Genomic DNA, 16,571 nt, shown 5'->3' with positions numbered 1-16,571 from the left:
AATGTAGGACTACTAGGTCACCAATACGACTCAATATGATGGCACTCCTACCTTAATTCTCAGAGAAATAGTAGAAATAATAAAGCACTTGCCAATAAAAAGCTGTAAACAATCAAGGACACTGTTTACAATTATTAGGAAAAAAGATAGATAAGTATGGCTTAAGCTTTCATTTAATAAAGCAAGTGAAGCTTTTGCCTTATGTAAAAAGATGTCTAACATCTTTAAATGCTGCTTTTGTGCTTGGATGATAGTGATATTAAAGTGATTTTCCTCCTTGAAAGGTGTGCATGTCACACTCTTTCATTGCAAATGATCATGGGCATCCTAATGATATACTTTCCTTTTGCTAACATCCTAATGATATAAGGAGTGCAGTGGAACAATTGCACTCCTTATCCTACTTTTGCTGCACTCCTTGGGCCAACCATGGGTTAAAGAAGTTGATATCCTTAGATATGCTTGTTGCGTGGTGGGCCCAGGTTGTGGTCCCAAAACCAGGTTTAGTGTGTTTGTTTAGCCTTGAGAACCCTCAAAGTTAGCCTCCTGCTAATTAGTTTTCTTAAAAGAGGGAAGTGAGGAGCCATCCCTTCCTCTTGTGAAATTGGGCTAGGAAGAAACCAATGAAAAGCTTCCATGCAAAATGCGTTTCATTTATCTTCATAGATTCTACAAAAGGATTTACAAAAAATTCTCTTCGAAAATCATTATTTACACGTATACCATCAAATCATCCTGTTTGATGCCTATTATGCTAGATTTTTTATTAATGGCATAAGTAAATAACCATTTTAACTATAAAATGGCACTATTACTCTTTTGCATTAATGTTCTTGAAAAAAATTAATACTCAATTTGTATTATAAAGGGCTATAATTTCGCATAAGATTTTCATGGTATTAATGCAAAGAGGTAATAAAGTTACTTTTACGTAAAATAGTCATTTACTAAAACCATCAGCCAAAATCCAATAGAAGGGGTATTATTGTCAAAGCAAAATAATTTTGAGAGCATATATGTATGCAAAAATATGCATTTTTTTTATAAAAAATAAAAAAGTCTGCATGCATGCATATTAACACACTGACATTGTTTGTTTTACCATTAACCAAAAATAACATGCTTTGGGATTATAATATGTATGCTCCAAGATGTCACATATTTAAACTCAATGTACACAAACAGCTTAATATGGTTCATGCATTCAATATCCAAATAAGTTTAAAATTTTCTATAACAAAAGAAAATGAGTTGGATTCTTTTCTCCAAAAACAAAAAATCAACTTAGAAATTATTAAAAGCATGAACCAGATAATATGCGAGCATTTCGATACCAAGCGAACAAGGATATTATTCATGGTAGGAAGTTACTAAAATGCCTATTTTCCAAAAAGAAGGGAAAGAAAAGAAAAACCTAAATAATATTCTTAGCTTATCGAAAATATCATAGACAAAAAGATCCCCCATCTGATTTGAGGAAGTAATTAATAGGAACCAAGCATTGCCTAAAATAAAAAACTGGCAAGCATTTCTTTGTTTTCATGGTAGGAAGATCTCCACATCCACATGCATTCTACTTTCTCCTCTAGTCTCGAATTCATTAATCCTACGCCCATAAATGCAGTATTATTTTAACTCAAATATATTCTTTTCTCAAAATAAAAAATATCTTATTTAGATACACTCATATTCGATTCTGAAAAATTCAACATGCAGTCCTACAGTGGACTCGCACGTACGAAAAAGGGCATGTTGATCGGTTTTTTAATTTTTGATCCCTCTGATCCTATCCTACACCACAACAATGACCGGTAAAAATGAGCTTTTTGTTAGTCTATAGCATGGTTTGCCATGCAGGTTGATATCATACTATACCGGTATCAAACCGATATATAATTTTTATATAGTACCAATACTACAATACAATTGTATCGGGGATCTGGGATGGCGAACCTTGCTCTATGGTACAGGTACACCTTATGAATATAAATTGAAGGGCTTGTTAGTCCCACATTGTACTCTGACAATCACCAAAACAATGGCAAGCTCCAAAATTAGACCCTCTTCTTCCCCCCTCCCCTCCTTCGTGCTACTTCTAACCCTCTCCCTTTTCCACCCTCTGCGTTGCTCCCATGCAGCAGCTCAGCAACCCATCCAAGCCATTGTAGTCCTTGTGCTAGAGAACCGGTCCTTCGATCACATGCTCGGATGGATGAAAAAGGCCTTCAACTCGTCCCTCGATGGCCTCACAGGCACCGAATGCAACCATCGATCCACCCAAGACCCCAATTCACCAAGCATTTGTGTTTCCGACGATGCCCTCTACGTCGATCCCGATCCGGACCACTCATTCCAGGGCGTCAAGGAACAAGTCTTCGGCTCTGGTGCCACCCCATCCATGTCAGGCTTCGCAGAGCAAGCTCTAGCCATCTCCGAAGACATGGCCACCACCGTCATGAAAGGCTTCAAGCCTGAGAATTTGCCCGTTTTCGCCTCCCTGGTGCAAGAATTCGCAGTCTTCGATCGATGGTTCTCATCACTTCCAGGGCCGACGCAGCCTAACAGGCTCTTCTTGTACTCCGCCACCTCTCACGGGGCGACGAGACACGATAAGTGGAAGCTACTTCGAGGTTACCCGCAGAAGACCATCTTCGACTCTCTTCATGACGATGGCTTGGACTTCAACATCTACTTCGAGAGTGCTCCGACGACACTGTTCTATAGGAGGTTGAGGAAGCTGAAGTATGCGTCCAAATTCCATAAGTTTGGGACCTTCATGAACCATGCGAGGGATGGGAGGCTGGCAAGACTTAGTGTGCTCGAGCCGAGGTACTTCGATCTCGGTCGCAGCCCTGCAAATGATGACCATCCTTCGCATGATGTTGCCAATGGGCAGAAGCTGGTGAAGGATGTGTATGAGGCTCTAAGAGCTAGTCCTCAGTGGAATGAGAGCCTTCTGATCATCACGTATGATGAGCATGGTGGATTCTACGACCATGTTGCGACTCCTAATCTTGGTATTCCAAGTCCTGATGGGATCGTAGGGCCTGAACCTTACAGCTTTGGCTTTGATCGGCTAGGAGTTCGAGTTCCCACGATCGCAGTATCCCCATGGATCCAGAAAGGAACAGGTAAACCTGCAATCATATACATGTATATTGCTAGATCTCTTCGCATGCTTTGATTGATTATTTGTGATAAGAGATGGTAACTCAGTAGCCCATATATACAACTGAAGTCTGGTGCATATATGCAGCATTTCTCCAGCTATTGACTCGAAGAAATACGGCCACAATGTTGGCAGATCTGTTGATAAATTTTCCACTTTGCTATGAATAGTTCAAGCAGTAAGACGAGTCATCTACTAAATACCCACAAGTTATTATTAGTGATGTAATTTGTTATTAATTATTGCTATTGCTTCTTTTTCTTGCTTCTCTGAAGCCTGCCATTTTTGCAGGCACTGATATATAATCATTTACAATATAATTCTGGTCTTTCAGAAAGAATGTATTGGCTTTTCTCAAACATTTGGCCTTTTTTTTTTTTGCTTTATTTTTTTCCAAGTTCAAGATATGCCCCAAGCTGATCATCAAACGGTTCTTGCTCAGAGAACTTTTGAGTTTAGCTTGAGATTTTATTTGATTAAATCATCGTGGTTCCATTTTAATACTATATCCGAGAGTTACCAGTATTTATCAAATCTATTACTATCTAATGGGATGCTACTGGATCAAATGACAAAGACATTGTTGAGAAAGAGATGGCTTTTCTCGAATAAAATGAAACATTTGATTTATGGAAATTGTGACTGTAGTTGCTTCATCTCCATTTGGCGTGTGAAGTTAAACCAAAATAGTATCTCATGCAGTTCGGCTATTTCTAAGGCAGAGATTTTCCTACGTACCGAACCTCATAGTGATTTGATATCTCTGCAGTGGTGACCAGGCCAAATGGACCAACTCCAAACTCAGAGTTTGAGCACTCTTCAATCCCTGCAACCATAAAGAAATTGTACAACCTCACCTCGGATTTCTTGACTCGCAGAGATGCTTGGGCTGGGACCTTCGAGAGCATCCTCAGTGAGCTAACCTTGCCAAGAGCAGACTGCCCTGGTTTGTACATTTCTATTTCTTTTCATCTACTCCATCTAAACTGCCTCCTTTCATAATCAAAACAAGGACAGGATAATAAGCAACAGCTCTGTAGGCACTCACCATTTTCCATCTGTCAATTAAATAAATTTCCTTTCAGGTTAATTTTAATCTATGAATCTACCTTCTTTCATTACGCATCGAATGGATTGTATTCATTATATTAACTCTCTCAATTGATTAGGAAACTGAGCAAGTTTTCATTGATCTATACTTCTTGCTAAGCACATCTCTATGACAGAAATGGAGAGAGAGAACAGTTCATATATATCCAAAGAAAAAGTTCAACAGAAGGTGTTCCTGCAAAGGTCTTCAACATTTTTAACTAGAGAAAACAAACCTGTATCACAATAAGCTTATATTGGAGGTTTACATTTTGCAGTCTTTTAAGAGTGACAAGGTGAAAAACAAATAGGATATTCGCATTGAGACATCGGTCTTTTCCTTTGAGATGGTAGAAAAGGAAGATGAAGAGAAATTTCTAATCTTTTCATTGCATTGGAAGATCAGCTCATATTAGTAGTAGAATTTTTCAGTAACCTGGTTGCATATCTTTTACAGAAGTGTTGCCAGATGTGCCGCCTCTGAGGACGACTCGAGCAAAAGAAGAAAGACCACTATCAGAGTTTCAGAGAGAGATAGTCCAATTGGCTGCTGTTCTCTGTGGTGATGGTCACTCAATCAGCTTAAGCAATATGACTGTTAAGAAAGCTGATGGATATGCGAAAAATGCTGTCTCAAGATTCTTTCAAGCAAGCAGAGAAGCTTTATACTCGGGTGCAGATGAATCAGAGATAGTAGATATGAGAGCCTCAATGAATGCTAGAACCACAATCCCATGATTAGTGCTACTCAATTCCACTGTTTCTCACAAGAGTGAAGACTTCTGTACACCCTTTGTTCTTAGTTCTATGCTCCAATTAATGTAAAAAAGTAATCGCAGTGTAGCCTGATATGAGCCTGAATTACAAAATGGTGCTCCATTGTAGAGTTTCTTCTTAATAGGTTGTGGGTTTTTCTTTTTTATCTTTTGTGTCTTTGTGGAAAGTAGAATGTGATTTTTGAACTCCGACTACAATGTGAGTTTGTTCTGTAACTTGTGGAGTTTGAATTGGTTAAATGGTTAGAGAAATAGATTGAGTAGGGTCCTATCCACTGAAGGATCACATGAATTTGCCATGCCTCTTTTTTTATTTTTTTCATTTGAGAAAACCGGGGAGACGTGCTTCACCAAATTCATTCAGAAAATGTAGGCTACAAAACAAGGGCATAAGGGGACAAAAATGCCCACAAAAGTGCTGGAAATTTGAATTCAAAAATCAAAGCTAGCAGTGCCGACAAGCTTTATTTATCAGGATAGTCGAGCTTTCCTCATGAGGCTGGTCCATTTTTTATAAAGCTTATGGCACATATGATTTGTAACTTATGTGGTAGGTCATTGTATTCATTTGTAATTATGATTGCTACAATCATGATTGAAGATTAAGTTGCAATCTCTGTAAATTTCATCAAATGAATTCTCTGGAATAGTGGAGAAATCATAAATAGTAAAGAGAAGAGACAAGCTCTAAATTTAGTTTCTTGGTGTTTCTTTTGGACACTAAATTTGCAGAGCATACAGATGGTTATATATCAGAGGAAAAAAAAAAGCAGTTAGTTTAAGTACTAGAACAAGGACCAGAAATTAGTAAGTCCGCAGAAGCCAGGCAAATGGCATTTCAGCACCTCCTTCCAATCAAGAATGTGAACATCTAATTCCAACCGAGTAAAATACTGCATAAGATCTGAAACAATAACAGTGATAATCGACGTCATCATATACATTGGTAGGTTCTAAGTTCATAAAGATGTGGTAACTACGGATGCAGCTATTTATAGACCATCTATGAGAGCAAGACATTACATTCTCAATGTGAAGAGAACGTTATGCATTGTGAGTTGAAGGGGATGCAGAGGCCAAGAATATAGTTCAGATAACCCAAAAAGTTGTGCTATGACCAAGCATACCATTATTTGGATTGTTCATTCATAACAAAGCCATTCTAGTTGCAACCACATGGCAAGCAACAGCATGCAACCACTTCAATTAAGGTGAAAATCAAACAAACAATATGTGATACGAAATTATCGGTTCAAATCCTGCAAGCCTTAAAACTGGTTCAACATGCTCCGTTGCCAATCCATTCAAATAAAGGAAAACAAACCATAAAACAAAAGAACAACCTTCTTTTGCTAGGAAACTCACGAACTCAGAATAGATATTAAAGCCTTTCTGGTATTGCAACAACTACCTTCCGAGCTGTATGGAAGAATTGTCAGGCATAGTTCAATCGGAAGATGTCATTCAACACGTAGAAGCTTCCTTGTGGTGTTGGCATCAAATGAAACATCTACAACAGATATGCAGACAGAAGTCAACAGTATACATCGATTTCTTAAGAAGCAATCAACAACACAAGAAAAAAAATCATAAGCAATCAAAAAAAAAAAAAAAAAAAAACAGAAACAACATAAGCATCTGCATGGCCAAATCACAATAGCCAATTGCTATTGGCCAACAATGTGGTAACCCACAAATTTCATAAACACATACTATGAAATCAGCATTTGACTCTTCAAGGACTCATTTAAAGAAGGAATGAGCACCTCTTTTTCAAGCCCCTATCACCAAATATGTTGTTTTTTAATAAGAGTGTGAACAGATGTGGCACCAACCAGTCATCTTATCTTCATTAGCATCATTTTCCCAGAACTCAAGATTGGGTCCCTTTGGCTGCAATGGAGACTGCCAGAAAAACTTATTTTGTTTGGAGAATCTAGTTTTCCATTTGTTTGTTCTAACAGAAAACTGACAGATATGAAAAAGCATATTTCTAAGTTTCTCAAAACTTTTCCTTTTCTGTGAAAATGTATTATTTTTCCTTTTCCTTCTCCATAGATTTCCTTGCAATCAGACAGACCCTACATGGTTCATTCTGGGTTTTAAGCAGAAAAAGAGGGAAAAAAGGAAAAATAAAAAGAAACAGGTGGTTCATTTTGTGCTTGCCTTAACTAGTTTCCAATATGGGGTATCAAAACATGCTCCTGTTGCCACAAATCAAAATGGAATCATGAGGAATAAAATAATTAATGGACAAAATTTTATACAAGGAAAAAACTGATGGCTAGTGTTGATAATTGCTGAAGCATATTATTTCTCAAGATCATTATGTGAATGACTATCCATTATAGTCGAAGGTGCTACGCGTGCTCACCTAGGTGCGCGGGCAAGGCAAGGCAATATTCAAGTGCCTCAACGGTCCCCGGGCAAAACGGGTTTTGTGACAGGATGCCTAGGCAAGTGCTTAGGCCAAACTGACAAAACATGAAGCATTCAGGGTGCCTCTCTAATTTCAACACTATCCTTTATATCCCTTTTATGTCCATTCTTTGAAGGCTCTGTTAACTTTACTTTGAGGGGCATTTTGGTCCAAGAAAGCCTGTATAGATGGCCAATAGAAGAGGCTGGCACTGAGGAGATAGATAAAGAAAATGATGATTATAAATTTAGTAGAGATGGAAGTGATGAGAGATCAACTGATGATTATGATGATAATGCTAAAAGACTTGAAGTTACTTTAGGATGTCCAGTGATTTACTTTTTATAATGTTTCGTTTAGAAATATATTTTGGAGAGTGGTAATTTGGTCATATTTTTGGAGAGTGGTACTATTTGGATTACTTGGCCCTACATAAGTATGTGAGACCTCCCCAACGTACAAACTATGTAGGACCAAACACAAGCTTGCACAGGTCCTTACATACTTCCCTCGTTTGAACCTTGGGATCCTTGTTAGACTAAGGGTTGAAATCCAATTAAATCCAATCACATATGCCAAAATTGGCTCGAGGCCAGCCCAAAGGGCCCCTGCTACAATATTTCTTAATCCACTCAAGCCATGGATTGGGTCTGCTCTAATGCCATTTATAATAACTCAAGATCTCACCTAAAAGAGCTAGATAAAGATGTTATTTGGGTTCCTTGGCCTTGTATAAGTATTTAAGATCTCCCTAACACAATTGATGTGAGGTTAAAGATGCACCTGCATGGGTCCTCACATAACATGATATTGTATTTTCTTCTTGAAGTTCTTAAGACATGAGATATACCTACAACTTTGATAAGCTGGGAAGTGGGCAACCAATGTTGAAGTTTCAGGCAGGCAATAGGATGGTTCAATATAGGAGTAGAAAATATATCTCAAGAAAATATGCTAAACTCAAGATATCACACTACCTCCATCACCACATTTTTACCAAATGGTCACATCCCATCTATTTGGTTTTGGCATGATGACTTTCTACCAACATCCCCCTCAAGAAATATATAAAACTGAAAACAATAACATTGGTCACTATTAGGATAACATTTTACAAGCTTTAGTAATTGAGCACCAGTATAATAGTTAACATGAAAAAAAAGTGAACCCTCATAACACAATTAGTAGCCAAACTAATTATACAAACATTAATATTTACATACCTTAATTAAAGTAATTTTGGAATCTAGTCAACAGTTAGCCCCTGGAATAGATATTTATACCAACTACACTTAATTTTGATGATCAACAGTCCATGCATCTCCTGCTCTGGGTCTACTAGTGGTGTTTGCAGGAGTCAGTAGGTGGGTTTGGCAGCTTGAGTTGTCTCAGGACTAGGCTTCATCCAATACAAATTGTAGGGCATCTGTTATTGGTGTCCATCCTAAATGTTCACTAGACTAGCTTCTTAGTTCTAGGGATTGCTGATGCACACCATTTGCAGTGAAAATGGAACAGGAATGCGTAATCCTGAACAGGGAGATGTAATCATGCGTTCTTGTTGAAGCCCGTAAGTCAAATTCTTAAAGATTAACTTGTGGCCCTACATAAATCCAAGCCCCCAGGAGATTCGGAGAGAGAGTAGTCAGATTTTGAAGTACTATATCTGTAACTAATAACTCATTTTTTCTCAGGTGAAGATTGTCTCCTTTCCTCTTCAAGCTCAGCTAGTTCGAAGCTCTTTCCACCACAATAATGCTACAACTTTAAGTGGTGACAAACTTTGCTCATTTTCCTTCACGCTTTTTCACTCAAATAAATGATTGATGCTATCTTATTAATAATGGAACTCACATTTTTTGAGATGACCTCTTAAAGTCATCAATCTCAATGTAAATCCCATAATATGAAGACCACTATAGTGTCATGAGTAACCTATCATCAATACCTACTTGAGATGCTCCAGTATAGTGGCTCCGTGAGACTCTATGAGTTAAACCCCTCACAGTGGAGACTCATGTTGATGTGTCCTAGGTGGAACTTGAAACTAGCGTCCTAGGTTGTTCTACATATACATCAAGCTCGTCAGTAAAGTTGGAACTTGAAACCAGTGGGTCATCATCCTGTACGCCACTAGTTTCTGTAAGATAATTTGATATGGAGCTGCAACCTCTCCAAGCACAACAAGGTCCCAGTTCCTAGGTGTAAGTGTTCCTTAATGATGCCAAGGCCAATGTGTTAAAGAACAGACTTAACCGCTCAATGATGATCGCCAGCATTAAGACATGCTCATTAAGCATACTCTGCGCAGCCTATTGCCAAGCACCCCGTGCATGTGGTTGTGCTTGGGCCTTTTCTGATTTCCACCTCTTTCAGCCATATTGGATACCTTCTTATGGGTTAAATTCAGAATAAACTCAAAGACTGCAAATATTATATTCTAAACTCTAAAGGACATTAAATGGCATTAATGTTGTGATGTATGACATCATAGAACTCAAATCTAAAATGCAGAAATTTAAGGAAGTAAATTAACACCTAAATGGACAATAAAAGGAGCCCAAATAAGCCTAAACTAAGGCTAGGATTCATAACAAGATCAAGGTTTAAACCAATAATCAGTATCAAGATATCTAATATGATCTAGATTACATGGGGCCAAGATCTACCAGTCCATGTGAAATATTTGAATCTGTCAGCACCATTAGAACATGGATGCCCAATGGTGGAACATAGAGCTAGAGTTCATCACAATGTTCTCAAGACAAGATCTGCAGTGAAAACAAATAAAGCAAACTATCAAATTGTATCCAACTTAGTATTTATTTTGGCTTTAAGTAAAAAGTTAAGTGAAGTCGGCAATGGCTTTGCCGACTTTCACTTAAAAGTCGCAAAAATAAAAGGGGTCCCCTCCGGACCTCTGTTTCGAACGAAACTGAAGACCGAAGGCAGAGCCCCTCTTCCGCGGCTCTCCAGCCTCCACCTTCCTCTCCCCCTCCCTCCCTCCCCCCTCTCTTTTCCTCTTTTTTCTTCTCTTTCTCTCCCTCTGTCGGTGGTCTCTTTTTCGTTGCCGGAATTATCCTGGTCTGCCACCACTTCGACTCAGGATGCTCCGAACTAGGCAGTTTGAGATGGTTCCGCCGACCATGATTACTACACAATATACTTAAAACCAAAAAGCCTTATCAGTAGAGCAGTAAACAAGCTAACTTAACTCTATCTAAGCCAATCAAATCACTTGATGTTTAGTCTAAGATGGTCAGCAATAATGGAAATGACAAAAAATGGACCTGACCAATAGATAATTGGATCTTGTAGAAGTTTGAAAACTCATGTTGCCGTATCAAAAGCACATCGATCATGTAATAGCACAAACAAACCTAGCCATGATATATATATATATATATATATATATATATATATATGCTCAAGCTAAAGAATATCCATGGGCTATAAAACAAATTTGCAGAAGGGTTGAATTTTACACATCAAATTGACAGCACAATTATTGTTAAAGGGTAAGCAGTATATATAATTGGCTGACCTTTACAGCAGTTTTCAAAGTTAATAAACATGTTCAAGGGGAAGCAGCTAAACACATGCAGCCTCAACAAGGTATCCTGATCCAAAACCTTGCTACCTTAAAAGCCACCTCAGTGACAGGCACATTGGAACTATATAAGCCTTCTTTCACAAGATGCTCTGATGTTCTTGTCATGGTTGTAAAAGATAAACATTAACTCTGGCATGCACATATCTATACAGTCATACTCAATAAGATAGAATTGTTTGATCTTAATAAAATCTCCTAATAATTTCGCAAGTAAGGAGTTATTTCTTGGTTTCGTCCAATCTAACTGGAAACGTACAATTTGTAAATCCAGCATGGGGTGCAGAAGGTTTTGATCTTTTTGTTCTGGGAGGGGGAACATTGGGCATATTAGCAGGTCTATTCCACCGTAGTGTCTGTTTGCCTCAACATGTATATAAAGGATTACGTATCGGAAATATTGAAACTATACTTTCTAGTAGTATCTCTGCTATTTTTTTATGCATAACTTCCTCATTACGTAATTGCTGCATGTATTATTTGGCAAATTCCAACGACCATGAACATTCCCACCAATAGTTCGGGACTTTGTTACTAGTGCCATCCTTTACTGGCATTGCTTAACAACATCCAAGCGATACAAGCACATCTTTAGAAACACATAATCTTGGCGTCAGAATATCAGTGCCCATACTGATCTACATAGCCATCTTATATAAAGTGTTCTAAGGATCTGGACAGTGTCAGGCACTTGGACAGAACTCACCATGCCTCAATTTTTCAACTAAACAAAACCCACAGTAAGATGTTAATATTTGTTAACAAGAGAAAAAAAGATCAAAAAACCCATACTCAAATAATCAAAAGAAATGACATTCAGAGCACCATAGATCACCGAAACAAAGATACCGAGGGTCAAAAAGTCAACAACCATTCCTATTGACAGTTACGTTCACTATATGTCACCAAAATCCCAACTTTAGCTTAGCAAAAGCCTGGATCAGACCATCACCACAGATAAATAAACAGATCGCAATCAAGAAGAAGAAGAAGAAGAAGAAGAAGAAGAAGAAGAAGAAAGAAAACTCAGATCTATAAGCCGGAGCAAATTAAGTACTAGGAATCAACCAAACGGAAGCCCAGATCAATAAATGGATCAAGCGTCAGATCGAAGCGAGAAAGGGAGGAAAAAGAAAAAGGATGGAGACCTGGCTGAACTTGAGGGCGTGCTGCTCGCCGGCGAGCTGGAGGGAGCCGCTGACGAAGACGAGCATGCCGCCGGCGGGGCCGGAGGGCTGGCAATCGACGGTGGATATGTTGTGGATGCACTGCTGGAAGGGGAGGGAGGAGATCTTGGCGGCGATGGCCTGGGCGCCCTGGGTCTTGGCCCCCTCGAAGGTCAGCATCGACCCCTCCTGGTAGAGGTTCGCCAGCCCTGCCCGGTTCGAGTCAAACGTCCGGTAGTAGTGCTCAACGAACGCCTTCGCCACCGCGTCCGGATCCATCTCCGCCGCCTACTACCGACGACCGCGATCAGAAACCCTTATTCTACTCCGCCGCCGCGACGCTCTCTCGATCGTTCGCTTCGCTTTGCTGCTTCTCTCGCGTTCCCTCCTGCCTTATATAGAAGGATCAGAATTCAGAAGAGACGGGTGGCAGGGAGGTGTCCGGATCTTTTCCCCCTTAATTTCTGTAATTATAATCAGAAATTTGATGCAATTTAGTATAGAAGAGGATATGCGGTACAGTGTACCTAAAGCATTATAAACTAAAAATTATTAGATGGACTAAATTTATTATGAACTTAGAATGAAATAAATCTATCTAATAATTTCATCTTTTATAGGATGAATTCATTCTAAATTCATGATGAACCTCATCCACCCAATAATTTTTTGTTGCAGGATGGATATAAAGATAGAGAGAATTAGATTTTGGACCATAGATTGGTTTTGGTGGATGAAGGTAGTTTTCTTGAATTTTTCATACCCACCACCATTTTTGGAAGATATTTTTCAATACCTTATTGGATTGTTGTAACTAAAAAATAAATTTCAAAATAAAATATTATATAAATTTAATTTCAAATATATATTTATTTATTTTATTTGTCATATTAAAACCATCACTGCACTTGCTTGTGAAAAGTTAGTGATATAAGAATAAATGAAAATATTTTTATGTTTTGAAAATTCTTGTAAACAGTATTAATTTTTTGCACAATTTCTGTCATTTTTTTTAAAATTTTATGGAAGCAGTTCTTTAGCATAGTGCAAATTAATTATACTCTTAATCACTAATACTCGATATCTTAACATACACTTTAGTTTTTGTCTATATTAATCCCTTGGCATTCCCACCTTTTAAAAACTTTTTATAATGTTTCGCATTTTTATCTGGCAACCATGAGTATGATTTCTTCTTTTTCCTCTCTTAGTTTGTATGGGTCATGTGCATTGCACGAGCAACGGCTTTACCACCATCAGGCACATTTGATGCATAAGAACGAAAAAAAAGGAAGATAGCAAGGAGTCATTTTATTTACCTTCATTTGCACAAATCAACCGTTGGATCAACTATTGCACTATTCTCAAAGCACTCCAAACCATATCAAGTCGAGTAGCTAGAGGTTTGAACTTAGCTCGAAACTTGACTCAAGATAGATCGAGCTTTAACATACAAGCTTACACTCGACCAGAGAAAAGAAAAAAAAAAAAAGCCTTACTCGAGAGCAACTCGATTCGACTCGAATACCAATCAAGCCATACTTGAGCTCGAGTTTGAGCTCCAATTCCAGCCTTTGTCATAATTAAAAAAATATAGTTAAAACAAAATATAACATAATATCATATTTAAAAATATTATATATATATATATATAGTGACTTAGACTCACGAACATTCAAGCTAAATATTTTGCTATTCGAACTCAACTCGATAAACTATTCGGATTATTCTAGCTCGATAATAGTTAAACCAAGTCAAGCTTGAATCCCAATCAAGTTTGAGCAACTTGAAGAAATAGGGAATCGCCATTAGTCGCCAATAAAAGAGCAAGCGTTATCGATTGGTTACGGAAGGAGGGGTGAAAAGGGGATGGGAGTCCTCTACTCGGTGATATCTCGCAGATGGTAAGAAACTGCAGTGCCTTTGAAGCAATGCATGTGTATAGAAAGACGAATAGGGCTGTCAATTGGATCGCCGCTTATGCAACACAATATTTCGGAGGGGTTTTCTGGACCGACCAAGATACCCCTCCTCCACAGTCTTGCCAGATTATTGCCCTTGATTATGTTGACTGTACCTATACTAGATTAGGATGGACAGCCATTGAAAGAAGAAGAGAGAAAGAGAGAGAGAGTGAGTGTGATAACAAATGCTGGGAGCCTGTGATGAGTGCAGCCATGGCTCTCTCCATGGCAGGTGTGTCATCTGCAGGGGCGTCGGCATCTCCAATGCCTGCTACCGCAGGAGACGCACCCAGCAGGAGAAGGACCGGGATGCAAGCCCCAAAGTCGCCTGCCTCGGGAGTGCCACCAAACCATCTCTTCTGCGAGCGTAGAAGATATGGTAAAAGATGATGGGGGACATGGGTGGCTGCATCCCATCCCCTCCCAAGTCCTGCCATTTGCTTTTGCTGCATGTTGGTACGTACCATGGAAATCTGCTGCTTTTTGTATAGTTTTGAGTTACTTTTTATTTGATTGAACTGCTGTAAGATGTAAAGGCCCACTAATTAGATGGGGTGGAGCCTAATGTACCTCAAGCTGCGACTCCCATCTGGTGGAGCTGATGCATTCATAATGGCATGCAGATCTCTCTTCATGATGCATCTTAATGAAGTTTAATTGCTCTTCTTTTGTGGAGGGGTGATAGCTCATATTAATACAACTCCTGTTTCTTTTTGGTTTACCCTAACATAGCCTGAGAAAGGGGGGTTTTTTCATCTCAACGTGCAAACAGTAAAAATGCTTTTATTAAAAATTTTGAAGCATGAATGGTTGTCTTGTCTCTTCTGGGTACCCGGTTGTATCCTTGTCAAACAGCCAAGCAACTTGTGTTAGGTTTTCATTCTTGGTGATGTTTCTGAAGCGCTTTTTCCTTTCCTCTTTTTATGTCGTCAAATTAGGGGATGGTGAACAGCTAAGGATTGGAATAAAGGGTCTTAACATTTGAATGAAGATTCTATGTGTTTAAAGGTACTGATTTTTTATTCAGCATGTTCCTTTTAAATCTGCTATGTACATCATTAGGGTAACCTCTAGGAAAAAATTAGCAACCAGGATCCTCTGCAATATGCATCTTTTGCACTATAGAGTATTGTACCGCCCTGAATAGCCATCACATCAATGCATCATTTCTCTCATAGATGGACATCTGCCACTTATCTGAAGCGCGCCATATATAGCACCGAACATGGCTCCTCAGATTCTCGTAATAGCCGGCAGTCATTTATCTTCAAAATGGATGATGTGCAGGCTATTCAGATCGGCACAACACTCTACGGTATAAAAGGCACATTATAGAGGATCTGAACACAAAAAGTTGCTCGACCCCCATAGCTTGAGCGGGCCACTCATGCCTCATCTTTAGAAATATTATGGTAGGTATTGGATCTTCTTAGGTTGCTCCTATGGGGGTCACGAGGTTTAGGTTTGCTATATACTCTAATCAAATAGCTATTTTTCTGAGTGGCTACCCCTAACTTTGGTTTGCTTTATCCAATAGTATTTGCTTCTTAGGATTGTGTATACTCTCGGTGCATGATAGAGAGATAAAAAAAGAAAATGAAATCGAAGTACAACATTAAGAATGTAATTAGGATAAAGAGAAGAACAGCCCAGACCTCATATTCTAGCTATACTAGATTTCTACATTTTCCGGAAAGGTAACCTAAGTATCATTAGCTGCGGTGGATTTATTACAAACCTAGATGGAGAGATAAGGCTGTGTCAGTGGAGATGCACATGCTGCCATTGAACATAGAGAAAGCAATTTATAAAGCCAGGGGCTGGCTTGATTTTGAAAATTAAAGTGTTGGCTACAAAAAGGAGATTACATAAACATAAGAGAAATATGGTGACAGCAGAGATGATGGAGAGATGGACATAATGGTAAAAGTGGAAGTAGGGTTAGAAAGAAACATGATCAAAGAAGGGTAATTAATGTGGACTCCAGTGTAATAAGCAGTTGAGATGCTTTACACTAACCTGAGGGAAGACCTTGAAATTAAGGGGTCAAAGAGTAAACAATAACAGTTTGCATGGATTTTGACCATCCTAAATATATGGAACAAACTTTGTTGTTTATGGCCATCAAACAGTGTCCAAAGCTATCAAACACTTGGAAAAATAAAGAAAACGATGAACAACCAAATGGTCAAGCTCGGCTTTCTTAGTTAATCATCCATCAGCAACCTGCATTTGGATTTTTACAATAGAAGATGATTGTTCTCATAGTTAGTGTTGTTTGAATCAAAAAGACGTCTGGGCTCAGCATCTTCGGATAGGGTTTCCATATGATACAATAATTAAAAAACTATTAACACGAGGCATCCATCATAAAATCA

General features: G+C 38.6%; 2 protein-coding genes and 1 long non-coding RNA gene across 4 annotated transcripts; 1 reads left to right on the top strand and 2 right to left on the bottom strand.

The window, feature by feature from the left end:
- The first annotated feature begins 1,956 nt into the window (after window positions 1-1,956).
- Window positions 1,957-5,317, top strand: LOC103707853 (non-specific phospholipase C6-like). Its single transcript, XM_039128413.1, has 3 exons — window positions 1,957-3,131; window positions 3,939-4,115; window positions 4,716-5,317. Exons 1-3 carry the CDS (start codon window positions 2,039-2,041, stop codon window positions 4,994-4,996), a joined length of 1,551 nt encoding a protein of 516 aa, XP_038984341.1. The 5' UTR covers window positions 1,957-2,038; the 3' UTR covers window positions 4,997-5,317.
- A 378-nt stretch (window positions 5,318-5,695) lies between these two features.
- On the bottom strand, window positions 5,696-12,631 carry LOC103707852 (nuclear transport factor 2B). Of its 2 annotated transcripts, XM_026804926.2 has the most exons (3): window positions 12,212-12,631; window positions 6,446-6,544; window positions 5,696-5,938 (listed from the first exon to the last, which is right to left on the bottom strand). In XM_026804926.2, exons 1-2 carry the CDS (start codon window positions 12,506-12,508, stop codon window positions 6,470-6,472), a joined length of 372 nt encoding a protein of 123 aa, XP_026660727.1. In that variant the 5' UTR covers window positions 12,509-12,631; the 3' UTR covers window positions 5,696-5,938; window positions 6,446-6,469. The 2 variants fall into 2 exon arrangements, with proteins under 2 accessions (XP_026660727.1, XP_008790757.1); XM_008792535.4 differs by lacking the exon at window positions 5,696-5,938 and having other exon boundaries at window positions 6,159-6,544; window positions 12,212-12,629.
- Window positions 7,861-10,474, bottom strand: LOC120111382. Its single transcript, XR_005512607.1, has 2 exons — window positions 10,372-10,474; window positions 7,861-10,224 (listed from the first exon to the last, which is right to left on the bottom strand). It is a non-coding gene; the product is annotated as an uncharacterized LOC120111382 (long non-coding RNA).
- Window positions 12,632-16,571: the final 3,940 nt, after the last annotated feature.

Source organism: Phoenix dactylifera, chromosome 7 (assembly GCF_009389715.1).
Source record: "Phoenix dactylifera cultivar Barhee BC4 chromosome 7, palm_55x_up_171113_PBpolish2nd_filt_p, whole genome shotgun sequence".
NCBI lineage: Eukaryota > Viridiplantae > Streptophyta > Magnoliopsida > Arecales > Arecaceae > Phoenix > Phoenix dactylifera.
Note: the sequence above shows the minus strand (reverse complement) of the source record. Positions and strands in the feature narration are given on the sequence as shown.